Here is a 16,510-nt window from a genome sequence, read left to right as displayed (position 1 = left end):
CCTTATTCTGGGGGCGCTTGCCCATTACAGAATTAACCATGACAGGACTAAGAGATCCCGGCCAGTCCAACTGGTTGCGCCGCAACCACAGGTGCCCCCACCTGGACATTGCGAGAGACGTATTGCACCAAAGCCCTATGCACCGCAATCAAGGCGGTATGGAGCTGACATAAGTCATCTACCGGGGCTTCCAAATAACGTGGATGTGGTGTGAACCCGGCCAAGACTGGCCAAGTGGACCCAGGAATGGACAAGGGACCTAACTGAACCGAAGTTACGGTGTGGGGGAGGGCGCCATTGAACCAAATACGATGCTGCCAAGCAGAAATTGGAATTCCCTGTGTTCTATATGGCGTGTAATTCGCTGGGACTGCCGTAAGAGTGTATGAGTGGAACATCTTATCATCCGCATTCACCTCCGGAAAAGTAACCCAAGAGTAAAATAGCTCATAGGGGAACGATGCATCGGCACTCACTACAAGGATAATTGACATCCCATCGTCTGGCACCTCGAACTGCGTCAAATGATGCCGGAGAGGTGCGCGACTATGCGCTGCAATAGCAACTTCAGCCATAAGGACGCGGGGAAGCAAAACAATCTATATTAAACCGTAGCACAGAAAGGGGTAGTAATTCAAAATGAAACCTTTTTAATTGTCATGCTTGAATGAACCTATAATTCAACTATATAGGTAGGTTTAAACCGTCACTCCCGTCAACCGGAAACAAGACTGAGGGTGTTGTGGACAAATATAAGCACTACTAAGGCGTCTCAATCATAAGACCAAAACGTTGGGTGCGCCATGTTGCGGGGATTCTGCTCATGCACAGAACTATGCACAGGAAACCAGGACCTCAGTGAATTGTGGTGTACCAAAAAACTCACCTCAGTACCCAGAACCCCTTATACGACTAGCATCAGTGTCTCATTCGTTCTCCGTATCATTTCGAAGCTACCAATGATTAGACAACCCAGAACAGGCGACTTAGAGTACTCTCAGGACCAGTGGGAACAAGAACATCTTTTCGTTGTAATTCTCATATCAGTCCACAACATAGGTAATCAGAGACCCAAAAAAGTTAAAAATGTTTATTTTTAACTACGTGCTCTAAGATGCAGCATTTTGGCTAACATAAGCAAACAAATGATCAGAAATAAAACCGTCAGCATTGTTACAATTCCATAAAAAATCATATTATAATGATAGTGGAAACAGGTCCTATAATACCTTGTTTACCACCCTCCCTTGGCTAATAAGCTAGTTTTATATAATAATAGAAGGACTCTAGGTTTGAATGGGGAACCCCATACCTCAAAGATCAGCTTATGTGAATCACATCACAGGATCAGCACTGCTCTCTGTGTCTGGAAAGGTTTTCTCCAAGTGTGTCTAAATCATGCATGTGATGCAATATTAAAGGCACCAGAGTTTCAGTTATTTGCAGCGGTGTGCTTGTTGTGTCTAGCGCATGGGCCGATAAACCTGAATTCAAAAGCATACATTGTTATTTGACCTTAACGGTTTCTGCACAGACTTCAATCTGCTTTTCTGCACATAGTATGTGCAAATACTAGAAACATTTAAAGTATTCCAAACATTATATTCTTATACAGATCTGAAAAGTCTTTGTAAATGCCTCAATTGTAGATTTCACTACATTTAGAGTGAGAAACGTCTATAGAAGGAGTGGTAGCACTAAGGTAAATGTCTTGGGGCATTTTCAGTTATTACAGTTAATACCACATTATCCCATACAGAAAGTGGTGGTGAGAAGTGCTTACAGTCAAAAACATTACATTTCATCCTAGGTAACAAAGAAAACCTCTTTGATGTCTCACCATCTTATCCATGGGCCACAATCTTCCCAAGGAGCCGGCTGGACAAGGTTAGCCAGGGCTAAAAAAAGTACTGAAATCATGCAGGACAGGCTGAAGTTTCCTACTGAGAGGAAATCTAAAAATAAACTATTATTATTATTGTTATTAAATTACATTTATAAGGCGCACAGCTACCCGGAGGTTTCCCGGTGCACAGGACAGATTGCAGACCAATCGGACAAGCCTTTTACTGGTTGAAAAGCCAGGTCTTTGCAGAAGCTTTTATGGCTAATTTCGTGGAAAAGTGGGGAAGGTAGTGAGTTCCAAAACATTGGGGCCAGGTGCGAGAAGGAGCGTCCGCCCATACGTGAAAGTTTGAATCTAGGGACTATGAAGTTAGCTTGGGATGCGGAGCGAAGTAGACGGGACGGAAGACATGTCTGGGCTAGGGAGCATATGTAATGTGGTGCTGTACCTAGCTTAATCTTATGCATATAGCATAAGGCCTTAAATTTCATCCGTTGCTCAATCCTGAGCCAAAGGAGATCACGCAACGTGCCAGTGATGGAGGAAGTTTTCGGTACCTGACGAAGTAGCCTGGCCGCAGAATTCTGCACCACCTGCAGCTTGCGTACTAACTCCCTATTTGATCCTAGATAAAGGACGTTGCCATAATCAAGCCTCAACATGATTAGGGCCTGGATGACTGTTCTTTGAGTAGATTCAGGCATCATCCATAATATCTTACGGAGCCATTTGAGAATAGTGCAGCAAATATAAGTGGTCTTCGCTACTTGCTGTTTCATAGTCAGCTGATCGTCAATCACTATGCCCAAATTACGTACAGTTTGTACCAGTTTAGGAAGTTCACCCATTTCAGGCGGCCAGTGATGCGGGCCCCAAAGATCTTTATTCTTCCCCATGATCAAAACCTCCGTCTTTCCTACATTTAGCTTTAACCCGTTAGTGTGCATTCAGTTGGCGATTTTATACAGCCCTAGCTGTAGGGATGAAACACTGGATTTGTTATTGGCGGATAGTGAAAAGAGAAGCTGGGTGTCATCCGCATAAGAGAAGATTGACAACCCAGCCTCTTCCGCGATGGTAGCTAAAGGGCTGACGTAAAGATTGAATAGCATAGGACTAAGTATCGATCCCTGAGGCACTCCATGAGGAGATGCATAGGTCTTGGAGCAAGCCGATGGAGAGAAAACCTGAAAAGTCCTGTTGGTGAGTGTTAGACCTGTCAGCCCTTTGGGTGGTCCCTCCTCATCATTATTTATTTTGTCCCACTTTTGCCTCAAACCCTGTTTGAATTTTTCCTTTTTGGGAACCACCAGACTTTTTCGTGTTGCTACAGATTCAGGGAGCCATTTTAGCTACCCCTGAAAATTCTGTCTGAGGGCCTGAAGCACAAAATGGTGGCCACCTGTGACATCACCAGCATCCACTGGAACCTACCAGCACCTTCCAGAACATTCCAGAACTCTGTGACAGTTGGAGGCGGTTTAGAATGTTGGGAAGCTAAGACAGAGTGTTGGCAGTTGGAGCTGGCAGTTGGCACCTGACTGGTGAAGAGTGAGCAGCACAACAGTGAAGGAGGAAGGAGTGAAGCAGCAGGGGTGGAAACTTGTGCCTGGAGTGGGGTCCATAAACCCACCCTTGATACTAGTCCCTACTGACGGATCCCAGCCTGGAGCCCTGTGTGGGAAGAAGCCAGAAAAACTCATCCTAAGGACCTGGACAGCAGGAACAGGCCTTAGAAACAGAAAACAGCAAGATCCTGACCTGGAAACTGGTTTCCCTGGAGTCCGGCGTCGAGTAGCCTGAGACCTGGAGCCCGAGGTGGAGAAGCGGCGCTGACTGGAGAAGCAGACGTCGTACCCGGAGCCGCCTGAGGTCGTGAGAGGGCGCCGACGGAGGTCGTGAGGAATACCAGAGGTCGAGGAGGAAGTCAACCGAGGTCGAGTGAGCGGCGTCATCGGAGGAGTGAAGTCTGCCCTCCGGAGTCGTCGGAGACCGAGGTGAAGTGTACCGGAGGTCGGGAGTGGAGGTCGCACTCCGGAGTCGCCCGGAACCTGAGGAGAGGAGCACCGGAGGTCGGGAGTGAGGATCGCACTCCGGAGCCGCCGGAAGTCGACATCGAGGCCAGGCCGGCCGACGTCATCGAAGCCGAGGTAGCCATCGGACCGGAACCGCCCGAAGTCGACATCGAGTAAAGACTGCCCGACGCCATCGAATCGGAGGTCGAGATCGAACCGAGGCCGCCGACATCGAACCGGAACCGCCTACCGGCGTCGTCAAGAACTGACATAGTGCCGAGGCCGCCGATATCGAACCGGAACCGCCGCACGGCATCGACACGACTCCAGCGGCGTCGGAACATCAGAAAAAGGGCAGTAAGTGGAGTAGAGGGCGCCTAAGGCCCTGTGGAGACCTAAGAGACTGCTCTAAGGGGCTAGGGAGGTGCTGGAACCAACCTGACTGTGCCAGGGGTGAATTGGGACTAACCTAGAGAGGTTGTGTGGAGAGAGAAAGCCAGGGCACTGGTATTCCCCCCTTGATCTACCTCAGTTTAGGCCTCAGCCTTGTCCAAGCCAGGGAGTAGACCCCCTCAAGCCTTCCACCTCCCCACAAGCTGTGCCTGGGCCAATTTAGCTCATAGTAATCTCAACTGTGATCTGATTATATGAGTGTCACTGTATGCTTTTAATTATTTATTGGGGGCACTGTATTTATTGTGTTAACCTATTTAATGCTTCACTATATTTATTGGTCCACAGGACTTGTTGGTGCACAATATTTATTGGTTACAGTATTTATTGCCTCAGAATATTTAATTACCTGTATTAATTGCACTTGTATTTATGTCCTTAATATTTATGATCTTCCCTATTTATTGAATCTTAAGACAGTATTTATTTGACCTGCACTATTTAAAATTTGTATATTGTGATTGACTTATTTATTTTTCCAATCAGCAACTAAGAGAAAAAGATAAAGAAAGATATTTTCATAATTTTTACGGTGTAGAGTCGTTTTTGGAACGGATGCACGCATGGTTATTGTATGGGTATATTGTATGCTTAGCACGGTGCCTGTTTCCTGACCACTCGAGCCAAGCTACCACAGTGTGTTCGGGAAGTCCACCACCACCCTGCGGAGTGGGAGTGGGTTTTTCCAACAGTGAGGAAGTTTTTGATCCACTCCAAAGCTGATCCAACAATTCCCAGGGACTGTAGTGCTTTTAGAAGGGTAGGATGAGATACCGTGTCAAAGGCGGCACTCAGATCTAACAGAATGAGTGCCACTGTTTCCCCTTTATCCAGAAGCAGGCGTATTGTTTCGGTAACTCCTAAGAGAGTAGACTGTGGAGTAACCGGCTCTAAAGCCTGATTAGGACCCCTGTAAGATGTTATTGGGTTCCACAAACCATGTAAACTGTTGATTCACGTGTTTTTCTATGATCTTAGAAAAAACAGGGAGTAGGGAAATTGGGCGGAAGTTGGAAGGCTCAGCTGGATCCGCATTTGGTTTCTTCAAAAGAGGAAGAACCATTGCGTGTTTCCATTCTGCAGGTAAGGTGACTTCATTCAGTGAGGCATTAAGTAGATCCATGATGATCCTTAATGAAGAGGAATTACGTTTTTGAAGAATATTGACTGGAAGTGGATCATTAGGGGAGCCTGATTTAAGACTATTTAAAATGGAACTGAAAGATAAAGGGTCTAAGGGTTGCCAATTTGTTATTTTCATGGTAGACGCCGAGTCCCAGTACCCAACTGGGCTGTTACAATCAGAAGTGGGGGATGGATTCATTAAGTGCTGTTCCATTGTAGTAGTTGCCGACTCAAGTTCTGCATGTATCTTTTCTACTTTTTCAATGAAGAACTTCACCACAATTTCACAGTGTGCTTCATCAAGTGCCGGGGGTACCGGTTGACAGGTTGCTCCTGAGAGATCCCCAACTAATTTAAACAGGACTTTTGCATTATTTTGTGCTGATGTGATAGTTTTGTTCACATATTCCGCACGCGCTGCTTTACATAGGGCATTATATTCTCTCTTAGCAGTTTTATAACACTGCTTGGATTCTAAGGCATAATCCTTCCTCCAACATCTTTCTAAAGCCTTACATTTTGTTTTTTAAATTTTTAATTCTTCGGTGAACCATGGGGCAGGAGGACGGTGATTATTTAATTTTTTAAGTGAAATGGAAAGGCAGGTGTTCACAGATGCCGTTATCCAAGTGTGGATGGTAGCTGTGTCCCAGATTTGAATGGGAGACAAATCAGGGGTATTGCTCACCATGAGTAATGAGTCAATATCTAGTTTCTTCCAGTGTCTGCTCCTAACTTTATGTGCGGAGATGGCCGAACTATTAGACTGTGAATCAAACACCAACCTAAAATTTACAAAAAAATAGTCAGACCAGAGTAAAGGCAGAGCTTTTTGGCTATGAATATTGGATAAGTTTGAGAAAATGGGGTCAAGCAAGTGGCCACCCCTGTGCGTAGGACCCAAATTATGGAGTGGTATATTCATGGCTTCTAGATCAGCAATCAAGCTGGAGCCAATCTTGCATGTAGGATCGTCAAAGTGAATATTAAGGTCGCCCACAATGGTAAAATTGGCTGCATTGAGTAGAAAAGGGGCAATGATGTCAGGAAAGCTTGCCGCCCATGGCCCTGCTGCGCCAGGGGGGGCGATAAACCAGGAAGCCAGTCAGTGTGAACTGAGAAGTAAGGAGTAGTCTAAAGAAGCCTGCTTCACAATCTTCACAAGGTGGTGTCTCCCATTTACACAAATAATATTTTTTAAAGATAATCGCGATACCGCCACTGATTTTATCTCCTCGGTCTTTCCTAACAATTGTGTAGGTTGGCGGTAAGGCTGCTGCAATATCAGGGTCGGAGCTTTTGTGTAGCCATGTTTCCGTGCATTTGGCTGAGGTTGTGAGTTATAAAGAAGATAAAAAATATCCTCCTTATGTTTAGCGAGGGATCTGCAATTTAGGTTAAAAAATGTAAACTCTTTGGGTTGGTTTTTATTAGTTTTACCCCCAGCTTATAGTTGTTTATTGGGATAAAGCTGAGTGGCAGTAGTCTGCGATTGTGGTTTCTTGTGTGAAGGAGTGCAGGTGAAATTACAACAAGGGCATGATAAAATAGGGTGGTCGAATTTGAAGGAAATGCAGTCAGCTTCAGGCCGCTTTCGCAGATCATGTAGGAGACTGGGGGAATATTTCCTTATCGTTTTAGAAAAAGGGGCAGGGGTTGTGGCCCCTGGCCCTGGTCGGACGTGGACGGGCGCAGATGGGCTTGCCTTTGGTGCGCACTTGGCACACCACCGGCGTGCCCGCTGCGCGCATCGGCTGCACAAAGTGGGAGGCATGTAGTTAAGGTCTCCGAGTCAGCTGTCTGCTGACGTCATTGCTCCGCCTCCCCCTGTCCCCTCCCGAGAACATGGCAGACCGCTGCTCCCTCCACATCAATCGGGCAAGCCTATTGTGGACTGGGGAGCAAGCGGCAAAGAGAACAGGTAGGGAAGTGTGCAAGTAAATTAAAAAACAATGCACTAAGGAAAAGAAAAGTTTAAAAGTCGCCACAGCTAGCGTTACCACAACCTGCAGTCTCGCGTCTGCTGCGCGAAGTGAGAGGCATATAGTTAAGGCCTCCGAGTCAGCTGTCTGCTGACGTCATTGCTCCGCCTCCCCCTGTCACCTCCCGAAAAGATGGCAGACTGTTGCTCCCTCCACATCAATCGGGCAAGCCCGTGGTGGACTGGGGAGCAGGCGGCAAAGAGAACAGGTAGGGAAGTGTGCAAGTAAATTATAAAACAATGCGCTAAGGAAAAGAAAAGTTTAAAAGTCGCCACAGCTAGTGTTACTACAACCTGCAGTCTTGTGTCCCTATTGTTCTGTGACAGAACACTAATGTTCAGTAATATCATTAAGCACACGTCACTGATGTATTGTGCATGGTCCTATCTCAAATCCATCTTTTGTTACTGTGGAAGAACATCTTAATTTTGAGATCTGAGCAGTGTGTTCGATATCAGCGTGACAATGGTTATTACTGTAGGATTTCAGTAGGATTTAGCATTGTGAGCAAATATATTGACAAACAGATGTGTTAAAATATTTGCAGGTTACGTTTAAAAATATTTTTGGGGCTTTCTGTTATCACACCTAATAGCTGATGGTACAGGACTCGGGCAAATGCAGAGAAGTGTGACAAATAATTAAGTGGAGGGGAGTGGTTGGGTAGGTGATTACACTTTCTACTCGACAATGGATTCATGGATTTGGATTGTGATCCTGGTGGAATGATTGGATCCTCTGTACCACTTTTTCAGAAGTCCAAATAAAGTTCAACAACATTTAAAAAAATATATATATGGTCTTCCTGTGTCTGTGAAAATGGCGGCAATTATTCATGCGTTTATGTCGATCAATGAAGAGCCTATGATGCAGAACTTATTATTATCTTTGTGCAACATCTCAATGACAGAATGTTATGTATTAAAGAACAAGTTACTTACCTTCGGTAACGATGTATCTGTAAGAAGCATTAGAAGTGATGGATTCCTTACCTTAGAATATCCCCAGGCATTAGACTGGATCCGGAAAGTTGTTTTTTTCGTCAGGAGTACCCCTGCGCGTCGGTAGGTGGCGTTGTGTGGCTACGCGTCCGTCGTCGGCGTCATGATCGCCGGGATCAAGTCACAGCCAGTACTTAGACACCGCCCACGCGCGCTGACGTCAGTTCTCTACACGATTTTCCGCGCCAGGAATGCAGAGCCATGCAAGATACTGACCACTGGTGCCTTGAAACTAGGGCCCTGAAAGGGATGACCTTAACCCTAGAAATCAGTTTACAGAACGGGGAGGATGGGTGGGGCGGTAAGGAATCTATCACTACTAATGTTTCTTACAGATATATTGTTACCGAAGTTAAGTAACTTGTTCATCTGAAAGAAACACGTAGTGATAGATTCCTTACCTTAGAATAGATACCCCAGCAATACCAACCCCGGTGGTGGGTCTGCGAACCAAGATCACACCAGGAAGTCCTGGAGAACAGTGCGGACAAAAAAGCCGTCTCTCCGGACTTTGCTGTCCAGGCAATAATGTTTCGTAAATGTGTGCAGCTATGCCCACGTGGCTGCCTGACAGATGTCTTGCAGTGGGACACTCCGTCCCAATGCAGTAGTGGCTGCCGTTGCTCGAGTGGAATGAGCACGCAGCCCCACCGGAGGCTCCTTTTTTAGCCAAAGAGTAACAGGCTTTGATGCACAAGACAACCCAGCGGGAGATAGTCCTCTTGTGCACCGCCGGACCTTTCTTGGTGCCAACGTAGCCAACAAAGAGTTGGTCATCCACCCGGAACTGTTGTGTGCGGTGGTGGTAAAACAAAGGCGCACGTTTTGGGTCCAGACAGTGGAGCCTTTCTTCCTCTCTGGAAGGATGTGGAGGAGGGAAAAAAGTGGGCAAGGTAACAGTCTGCCCAATATGAAAGGCCGTGACAACTTTTGGCAAAAAGGAAGGCCGGGGCCTGAGCACCACCTTGTCCGGGTGAATGGAAAGAAAAGGAGGTTTACAAGAAAGAGCCTGGAGCTCACTCACTCACCTAGCAGAGGTGATGGCAACCAGGAATGCAGTCTTCAGAGTCAAAAGACGAAGAGGACAGTTGTGAAGAGGCTCGAAAGGAGCGCACATCAGATAGGTCAAAATTAGATTCAAGTCTCACTGTGGCATCACAAACGGAATAGGAGGGAAAAGGTGAGTAATGCCTTTGAGAAATCTATTTACAACAGGGGACTTGAAAAGAGAGGGCTGATCAGGTAGCCTGAGAAACGCCGAAATGGCAGAAAGATAGCCTTTGATAGTGCTCAGAGTAGAGCCCTGCCGGGCCAAAGAAAGAAGTAACAAAAGGACCACGGACGGAGGGGCAGAAAGGGGAGCCACAGCCTTTACTGTGCACCATGCCACAAATTTGTTCCACCTGCAGGCATGTACGACTTTAGTGGAGGGCCGCCTGGCTGCGAGAATCACATCACAGACTTCAGGAGGCAAGTTAAAGGAAATCAACTGCCGCCGCTCAATCTCCACGCAAGGAGGTGGAGACTGGACAGGTTTGGGTGCAGGATCGTCCCCTGTTGCTGCGACAGAAGATCCTCCCGAAGAGGCAGACGAATCGGGTGATCCAATCTCATACTGAGTAGCTCGAGACACCAAACTCTTCGAGCCCAGTCTGGCGCCACTAGAATAACTTGGGCCCGGTCGTGCCTGATCTTCTTCAGCACTCTGGGTACAAGTGGTATAGGCGGAAAGGAGTACAATAGACCGCAACTCCACTCGCGACGAAAAGCGTCTCAGAGCGAGTGCCGCCTTGGAAATTCCAATGCGCAAAACTGATGACATTGCGCGTAGATCTAACCAAGGCTCTCCCCACTGTTGAAAGAGACCTTGCGCCACATCCGAGTGAAAATGCCATTCGTGATCCATCATGCTCGTCCGCCCTGGCGTCCACCGAACCTCCTGGGTGTTGAACCACCAGGGAAATGCCCTGATGTTCCAGCCATGTCCAGAGATGCAGAGCCTCCTGACATAGGGTCCACGACCCCACCCCGCCCTGCTTGTTGCAATACCACATGGCGGTGGTGTTGTCCGTGCACACATGCATTACGCTCCCCTTGACAGAGGGAAGGAATGCCTTCAGTGCAAGACGGATCGCCCGAAGCTCCAGAAGGTTGATGTGGAGCTTGGACTACGCCAGAGACCAGAGGCCTTTAATCTCTGCCTCTCCCATGTGGCCATCCCATCCTAGGAGGGATGTATCCGTCACTACTGTGTGCTCTGGTTGGGGAAGGGAGAGGGATCTGCCGCTGACCCAATGCTGGTTCATGAGCCACCACTGCAACTGCTGTGCAGTGCCCTCCGAGATCTGCACATGTCCGGACAGGTCCCCCTGATGCTGCGTCCACTGGAACTTCAGGTCCCACTGCAGAGCCTGCACATGCCATCTGGCATGGAAGATCAGCAGGATGCAGGCTCAGGGTCATCCTGACCGAAACTAAGGACAAGGGCTGAAAGATTGGAATCATAGCCCGAATGTCCCAGACTCGCTGCGCGGGATGAGAAACCCGAAACTGCGCCATGTCCAGAACTGCTCCGATGAAAAGGAGCGTCTGAGAGGGTACCAGGTGCGACTTCGGCATGTTGATGGAGAACCCTAGCGAATGCAGGAGGTCGGCCGTAGGCTGGAGGTGGGAGACGATTGCCTGGGGCAAGCCCGCCTTAAACAGCCAGTTGTCAAGATGGGGGAAGACTGAAACCCCTGATCTGTGCAAATGAGCTGTGACCACCGCCATCACTGTCACTTGAGGGGCGCTGGTAAGGCCAAAAGGGAACACTGTGAACTGAAAGTGCTCGTAGCCAACCTTGAACCGCAGGTAACGCCGGTCTGGCAGGATGGCAATATGAAAGTAGGCGTCCTGCAAATCTATTGCTACCATCCAGTCTTGGGGGTCTAAGGCAGACAAGACCTGAGCCAAAGTGAGCATCTTGAACTTCCCCTTCCGGAGGAAGCGATTGACGTTCCGAAGGTCTAAGATAGGACGCAGGCCCTTGTCCTTCTTTGGAACCACGAAGTAGTGGGAATAACAACCACGACCTACTTCGGGCGTCGGAACGCGCTCGATGGCCCCCTTGACCAAGAGGGCCGCAACTTCCTGCTGGAGAATGGCCAAGTGATATCCCGACTTGCGGTGATACTGAGGTGGCATGGCTGGAGGGGTAGTCTCGAAGGGGAGGGAGTTGCCCCTTCGGGCAATTTGCAGCACCCATTGTTCCGATGGGATGGTGCACCAGTGGGGGAGATGATGGCAAATCCGTCCGCCCACTGGCTTTTGATGGACCTGAAAGGACGGACTAGGAAGGTTTTGCAGTGGATGCCGCAGGGGTGGAGGTGGACTGACCCGCACGCTGGCCCCCTGAACCTGTGTTGTGCCTGTACCAGGTGCCCAAAAGAACATCAGATAGTGCATCATTAAAGGGCAGCAAGGGCTCTGAAGAGGTTGCCGCCGGTTGGAGCACTTCTGTCAGGAGGTTAGTCCTGACGGTCACCGTAGGGAGCTCGAGGTGAAGGGCCTTGGCCGCCCTACGCAACACCACTTCGTAAGTACATGCCAAGGTCAGGCGAAGTGTCAAGACCACTGGCTTCCCCCAAATCCTCTGCCCAGTCCGGGTCATAAGCACAGTCATGTGCCAGAGGGTCCCCAGACTCCTCCCAGTCCTCCACTTCCTGCGAAGTCTGTGGAACAGGCTGAAAGTATGGAGGACGGACATAGGGAATAAATGGTCCCGTCAGAATTGGCGTTGATTGGGCTCCGTGTCCGGTTGAGGGCTGAAGCCGGGGACGACGTCGTCCCGAGGAGCGGGCGACGTCGGAAGCTGTGCCGGTGGGGTCGACGTCGGTGGAGGCGTGACAAGATCAACCGGCGTCGTCCGGGGTCCGATCCTGGATCCCAAGGGGGCCTGCGGTGCCGGGGCTGGACAGTCAGCGACGTCGGGGCCGGAGCTCGCGGCAATGGAACAACAGGACCCCCAGTCGGGCCCACGGGGCCCAGAGGCGCACCGGCGGGGCTAGGCGGCCCAAAGAGTCGGGCCATGGCAGCAAGAATCTCTTGCACCTGGCCAGGCATCGCCGCCGGATCCGGGAAGTGTGGGTAGGCCGGCGGCGACGTCACAGGCTCCCCAGAGCCGCAGGGTTGGCACTGCCCACACCCTCAGCCGCGTCGCGTGACAGGAAGTTGAAGAGCGACGATGCTTCTTCGACTTCTTTTTGGAATGCTTCAACTTACCTGACCCCGAGTGTGAAGACTTAGATCCAGAAGAACGATGGTGACGACTCCGCGACCGGTCCCTTGACCTCCCATGGGACCGGGACCTTGAATGGCACGGAGCCGACTGCCGGACCTCCAGCAACTTTCAGGACCGCTCCCGCAAAGTTTTCGGTGCCATGGCCCGGCAGTCGGGGCACGACATGGAGATGTGATCTCCCCCCAGGCAGTAGAGACACACTCAGTGTGAGCACGTCACCGACATCATGCAGTGACAGTCCCCACAGTTCTTAAACCCAGGCATCCCTAAGGCACCAGGAGTCGATGACTCAAGAAAAAAGGGAGACAAAAAGCCTAAAAAAACTCAGTCCCGGATCTGCGCTTGCTGGCGCGGATAAAGAAATAACTGACGTTAGCGCGCGTGGGCGGCACCAAAGTACTGGCAGCAACATCATCCCGGCGATCACTACGCCGACGACGGATGCGGAGCCACACGACGCCACCTACTGACGTGCAAGGGTACTGTTGACGATCCAGTCTGACACCTGGGGATATTCTATGGTAAGGAATCTATCACTATGTGTTTCTTTCAGATCAAATTGTCACATTTTGTTCTGTATATCATGTCCAAAGCAGTATAAATGCAAATTTACTGTCAGAAACCCTTCTTTTCATTCAGACAAATTTTTGCTCGGACATTTATTTTCGTGCATTCGTTCATATTTGTCGATCGTGATCACTTTGCACATTTGCTCTTTTTCTGCCTGAGTTTATTTTAAAAACACTTTGCTTTTATCGTCTTAGCTCATCGGAATATTTTCATTTGGAGCAGGCTTGCTTTAAAACTCTTGGCACATTTGCAGTTTTAGCTTATCAGACAATCTCGACATGCACATATTTTAAGGTCTCTCAGAGCACACATTGTTTTCTTGTGCATATCATTTTGTTACTTATTCTAAATGATTTGACTATTTCATTATGTCTTTCTATTCTGGTTTGTTTATTGTTCATTTAGACAATTTATGTGAAGTGCACCTGCATACATTTCTGTTTAGTACTGGTTTTTATCACTGCTGTACTGGTAATTATGTTTATTGAATAAATCTGGTATTACACAAGATGAAGTGAGAGCCGTTACTAATTTAGAATTTCTGAATCCACTTAGCCCCCCACTAGTCATGCAGATCGACCCATTTTGATGGAAGTATTGGAACGGCTTTACTTCACCTCCCACATAATGCTAAGCTGGAAGACCACCAGGAAAGGTGAAGCCTGAGGCCCTGAAAGTTGTTGTTTTTGTTTGTTTTGGCCTATGCCCACTCAAATCTTTCTGTGGAAACCCCTAATGCTTGAGCTAGAAACCAAGGGTGAACAAAGCGCGCCTCACAGATCTGATTACCTTCTGGAAGTCACATTATTTTCTTTTGGTGGGAGCAAGCACAGCTTGTTATAGCGCACCGTAGAGCACTGACAGTCCGAGGGCGGCAAGCCCGTAGGAGACGGGCGTAAGGAACTACATATCCCAGCGCGCCTTGCGAGATGACGCTCCGACGTCATCGCGCACGGCGCGAAGACGATGAAAAGGAACTTCCGGCATCAAGCGGGTGCCGGTTATTTTGGATTACCAGGTTCGAGTGCGGACGAGATCGAGTGCGGACGATAAGTGGCGTTCTGGTAGGGGTGCTTCGCACCAGCCTTGACTTCCAGCTGCCTGTTTTGCGCACTAGTGTGTGTGTGGTCCGTGCAAAATTCCGAGGGTGAAATAGAACCGCTGCGGTTCCGTTGGACGCCTTTCTATGGTATTGCGGGATCGCCCGAGCGGCGAGACATTGCACTGTGTTGATGGTAATTGTATACCAGCCGCTCCAAGGATTGGAGCCTTTCCGATTTTCCTCCTGAAAGAGGATCCTTAGTTCACGCTATCCCTGGAGTATGGGAGTAGCGCTCTGAGATTGTACAGATACCGGTGACGGAGCTGATGGCATCAGGGCTTACGCTTCGCTGCACCTCAATTGTTTATTTGTGTTCCAACAGGGGCGGAGAGGACTTCTGACATACGTCCTTCCCCTCCCCCTGTTCTACCCGAGGTTCAGGATTTGTGGTATGTCCGTTTTGTTCAGGGGATAAAGGAGAAGGAGGGGAAGAGCAAGTAGGGGTATCTTGTGGCTAAACCATGTCCTTTCTATAGGTCACGAACTGCTGTTCCTCGTCTCTCCAGGTCTCCCAGTCAGGAGTGCCTTCTTTCCTTTACAGGTACAGCAGGGGACAGTAGGGGAAACATTGAGTACGGGCGTCTAGGGGTTGTCCTAACCATATTGCCTTGTGCTTTTTCTTCCAGATCTCCCTCCCCGCAGTCCCCTTCCTTTCCTTCCCTCGCCTGATCACCCCTTTGTGTCTGTCATATACATACCAGACCAAGGGGCTATCGAGAGGTGGACCCCTTACAGCATCGTGCGACCCTGAGGACGTTGGACTGCGACACAGCTCACAATAAGGCTATGATCTATCTTCCCAAGTTTAACACTCCTTTAACCTAAAACCACAAATCAATTTACTGAAAACAATACTGAAGCATAATGGATTGATTCATGTAGAAGTCAGTCACAATCTATGGAAGAAATTTAGGGCTTTTTCTGATGACCCAATTCGAACTCTTGCTTAATATTTATTCAACAAAAGAGGAGATGTTGTGAAGACCTGCTATCTGTGACCTGGAGGTTTCTCAAAAAGCACAATACCAATATTACGGAGTAGTTAGCATGCTCCAGCATCAATTGCAAAAAGCATTTATGGGTTAATATTTGATGTCATGATTAATACCGTATCAGCAGAACTGGTGATGTACCTGGGATGTGATGTCCACAGCGGTCTGTGGTTCTGTTGTGAAGTAAAGGGGTGCTGGGAGTTTGCCTAGCAAGCTTTTCAGAGCTTCTTCAACGTGGTGGAGATTGACACCTTGCTGATTCTCACTTTGGTCCTTCTTGATTTTCTCCAGTTTCTGATGGAAGAGGAAGGTTGGTTCTATGGTATTATACAGGTGGGTCAGAGTTTCCCTTGTCACATACTTCTGCAGGCTGACACCTTGATCCAAGAAAAGCTGCACGAAATTTGGCTTATCTTCCATCAGAGCAATCGTTAGAACTGGGTACAAGTCTTCAGGCTGTAAAAATTAAACAGATAATCCATTATTCATCAGGGTAGCACTTGTGTCTGCATTTATTCATATATTGGTTGATTTAGAGAGCTATGTGAAATGCTGTACACAGAACAGCCTATAAATGGAACCAGCTAGGGCTAAATGAGGGAAAGGTGTTTAGGTGGTAACTGAGAGACAATTCAATTGGGAAGTTGACATTATACTAGACAAAAACAACATCAATAGATAGAGAATGTTCTGTGACAATTATTGCAGGACAGTCAGTGCCCACAGAAAAGTTGTGCGTTCACTACTTCTAGATTAAATGGCACACACGCTCTGCTATTTAAAGGCTGTTCTCCTGTGCAAAAATGTAGACAAATCTAGGGATCCTGATTCGAAATGAGGTGTTTGTGGTTAATGATCCAAGACTTGCAAAGCCCGGAGAGGCTATCAGTAAACATCTATTGGTCTCCGAAAGCAAGCAGAGACCAAAATGCACACAGATGCAGGATATGAGAATGGATACTACAACATCAGCCACAAATCTAACACCTCAAGAGCCAGCAGTTCATCTAGGCTTAATAAAGGAAAAAATGTGATGTTCAAGGTTTGCTATCTGACCAGAAGGCTTGTGCAGCCACTCATGAAGCAAGTATGGGTAAAACTATGGCGAGTCCTCTACACAAAGATAAAATATCTTAAGAACA

General features: G+C 48.2%; 1 protein-coding gene across 1 annotated transcript in view; it reads right to left on the bottom strand.

Moving 5' to 3' along the window:
* Positions 1-16,510, bottom strand: part of LOC146808461 (transient receptor potential cation channel subfamily M member 2-like) — a 3,976,112-nt gene that overhangs the window by 3,328,930 nt on the left and 630,672 nt on the right. The window contains exon 11 of the mRNA XM_085623954.1: positions 15,510-15,824. Within this exon, the coding sequence (XP_085480080.1) occupies positions 15,510-15,824 (315 nt within the window). The remainder of the gene's footprint in view (positions 1-15,509; positions 15,825-16,510) is intronic.

The sequence above is a fragment of the Triturus cristatus genome, chromosome 8 (assembly GCF_964204655.1).
Source record: "Triturus cristatus chromosome 8, aTriCri1.1, whole genome shotgun sequence".
NCBI lineage: Eukaryota > Metazoa > Chordata > Amphibia > Caudata > Salamandridae > Triturus > Triturus cristatus.
Note: the sequence above shows the minus strand (reverse complement) of the source record. Positions and strands in the feature narration are given on the sequence as shown.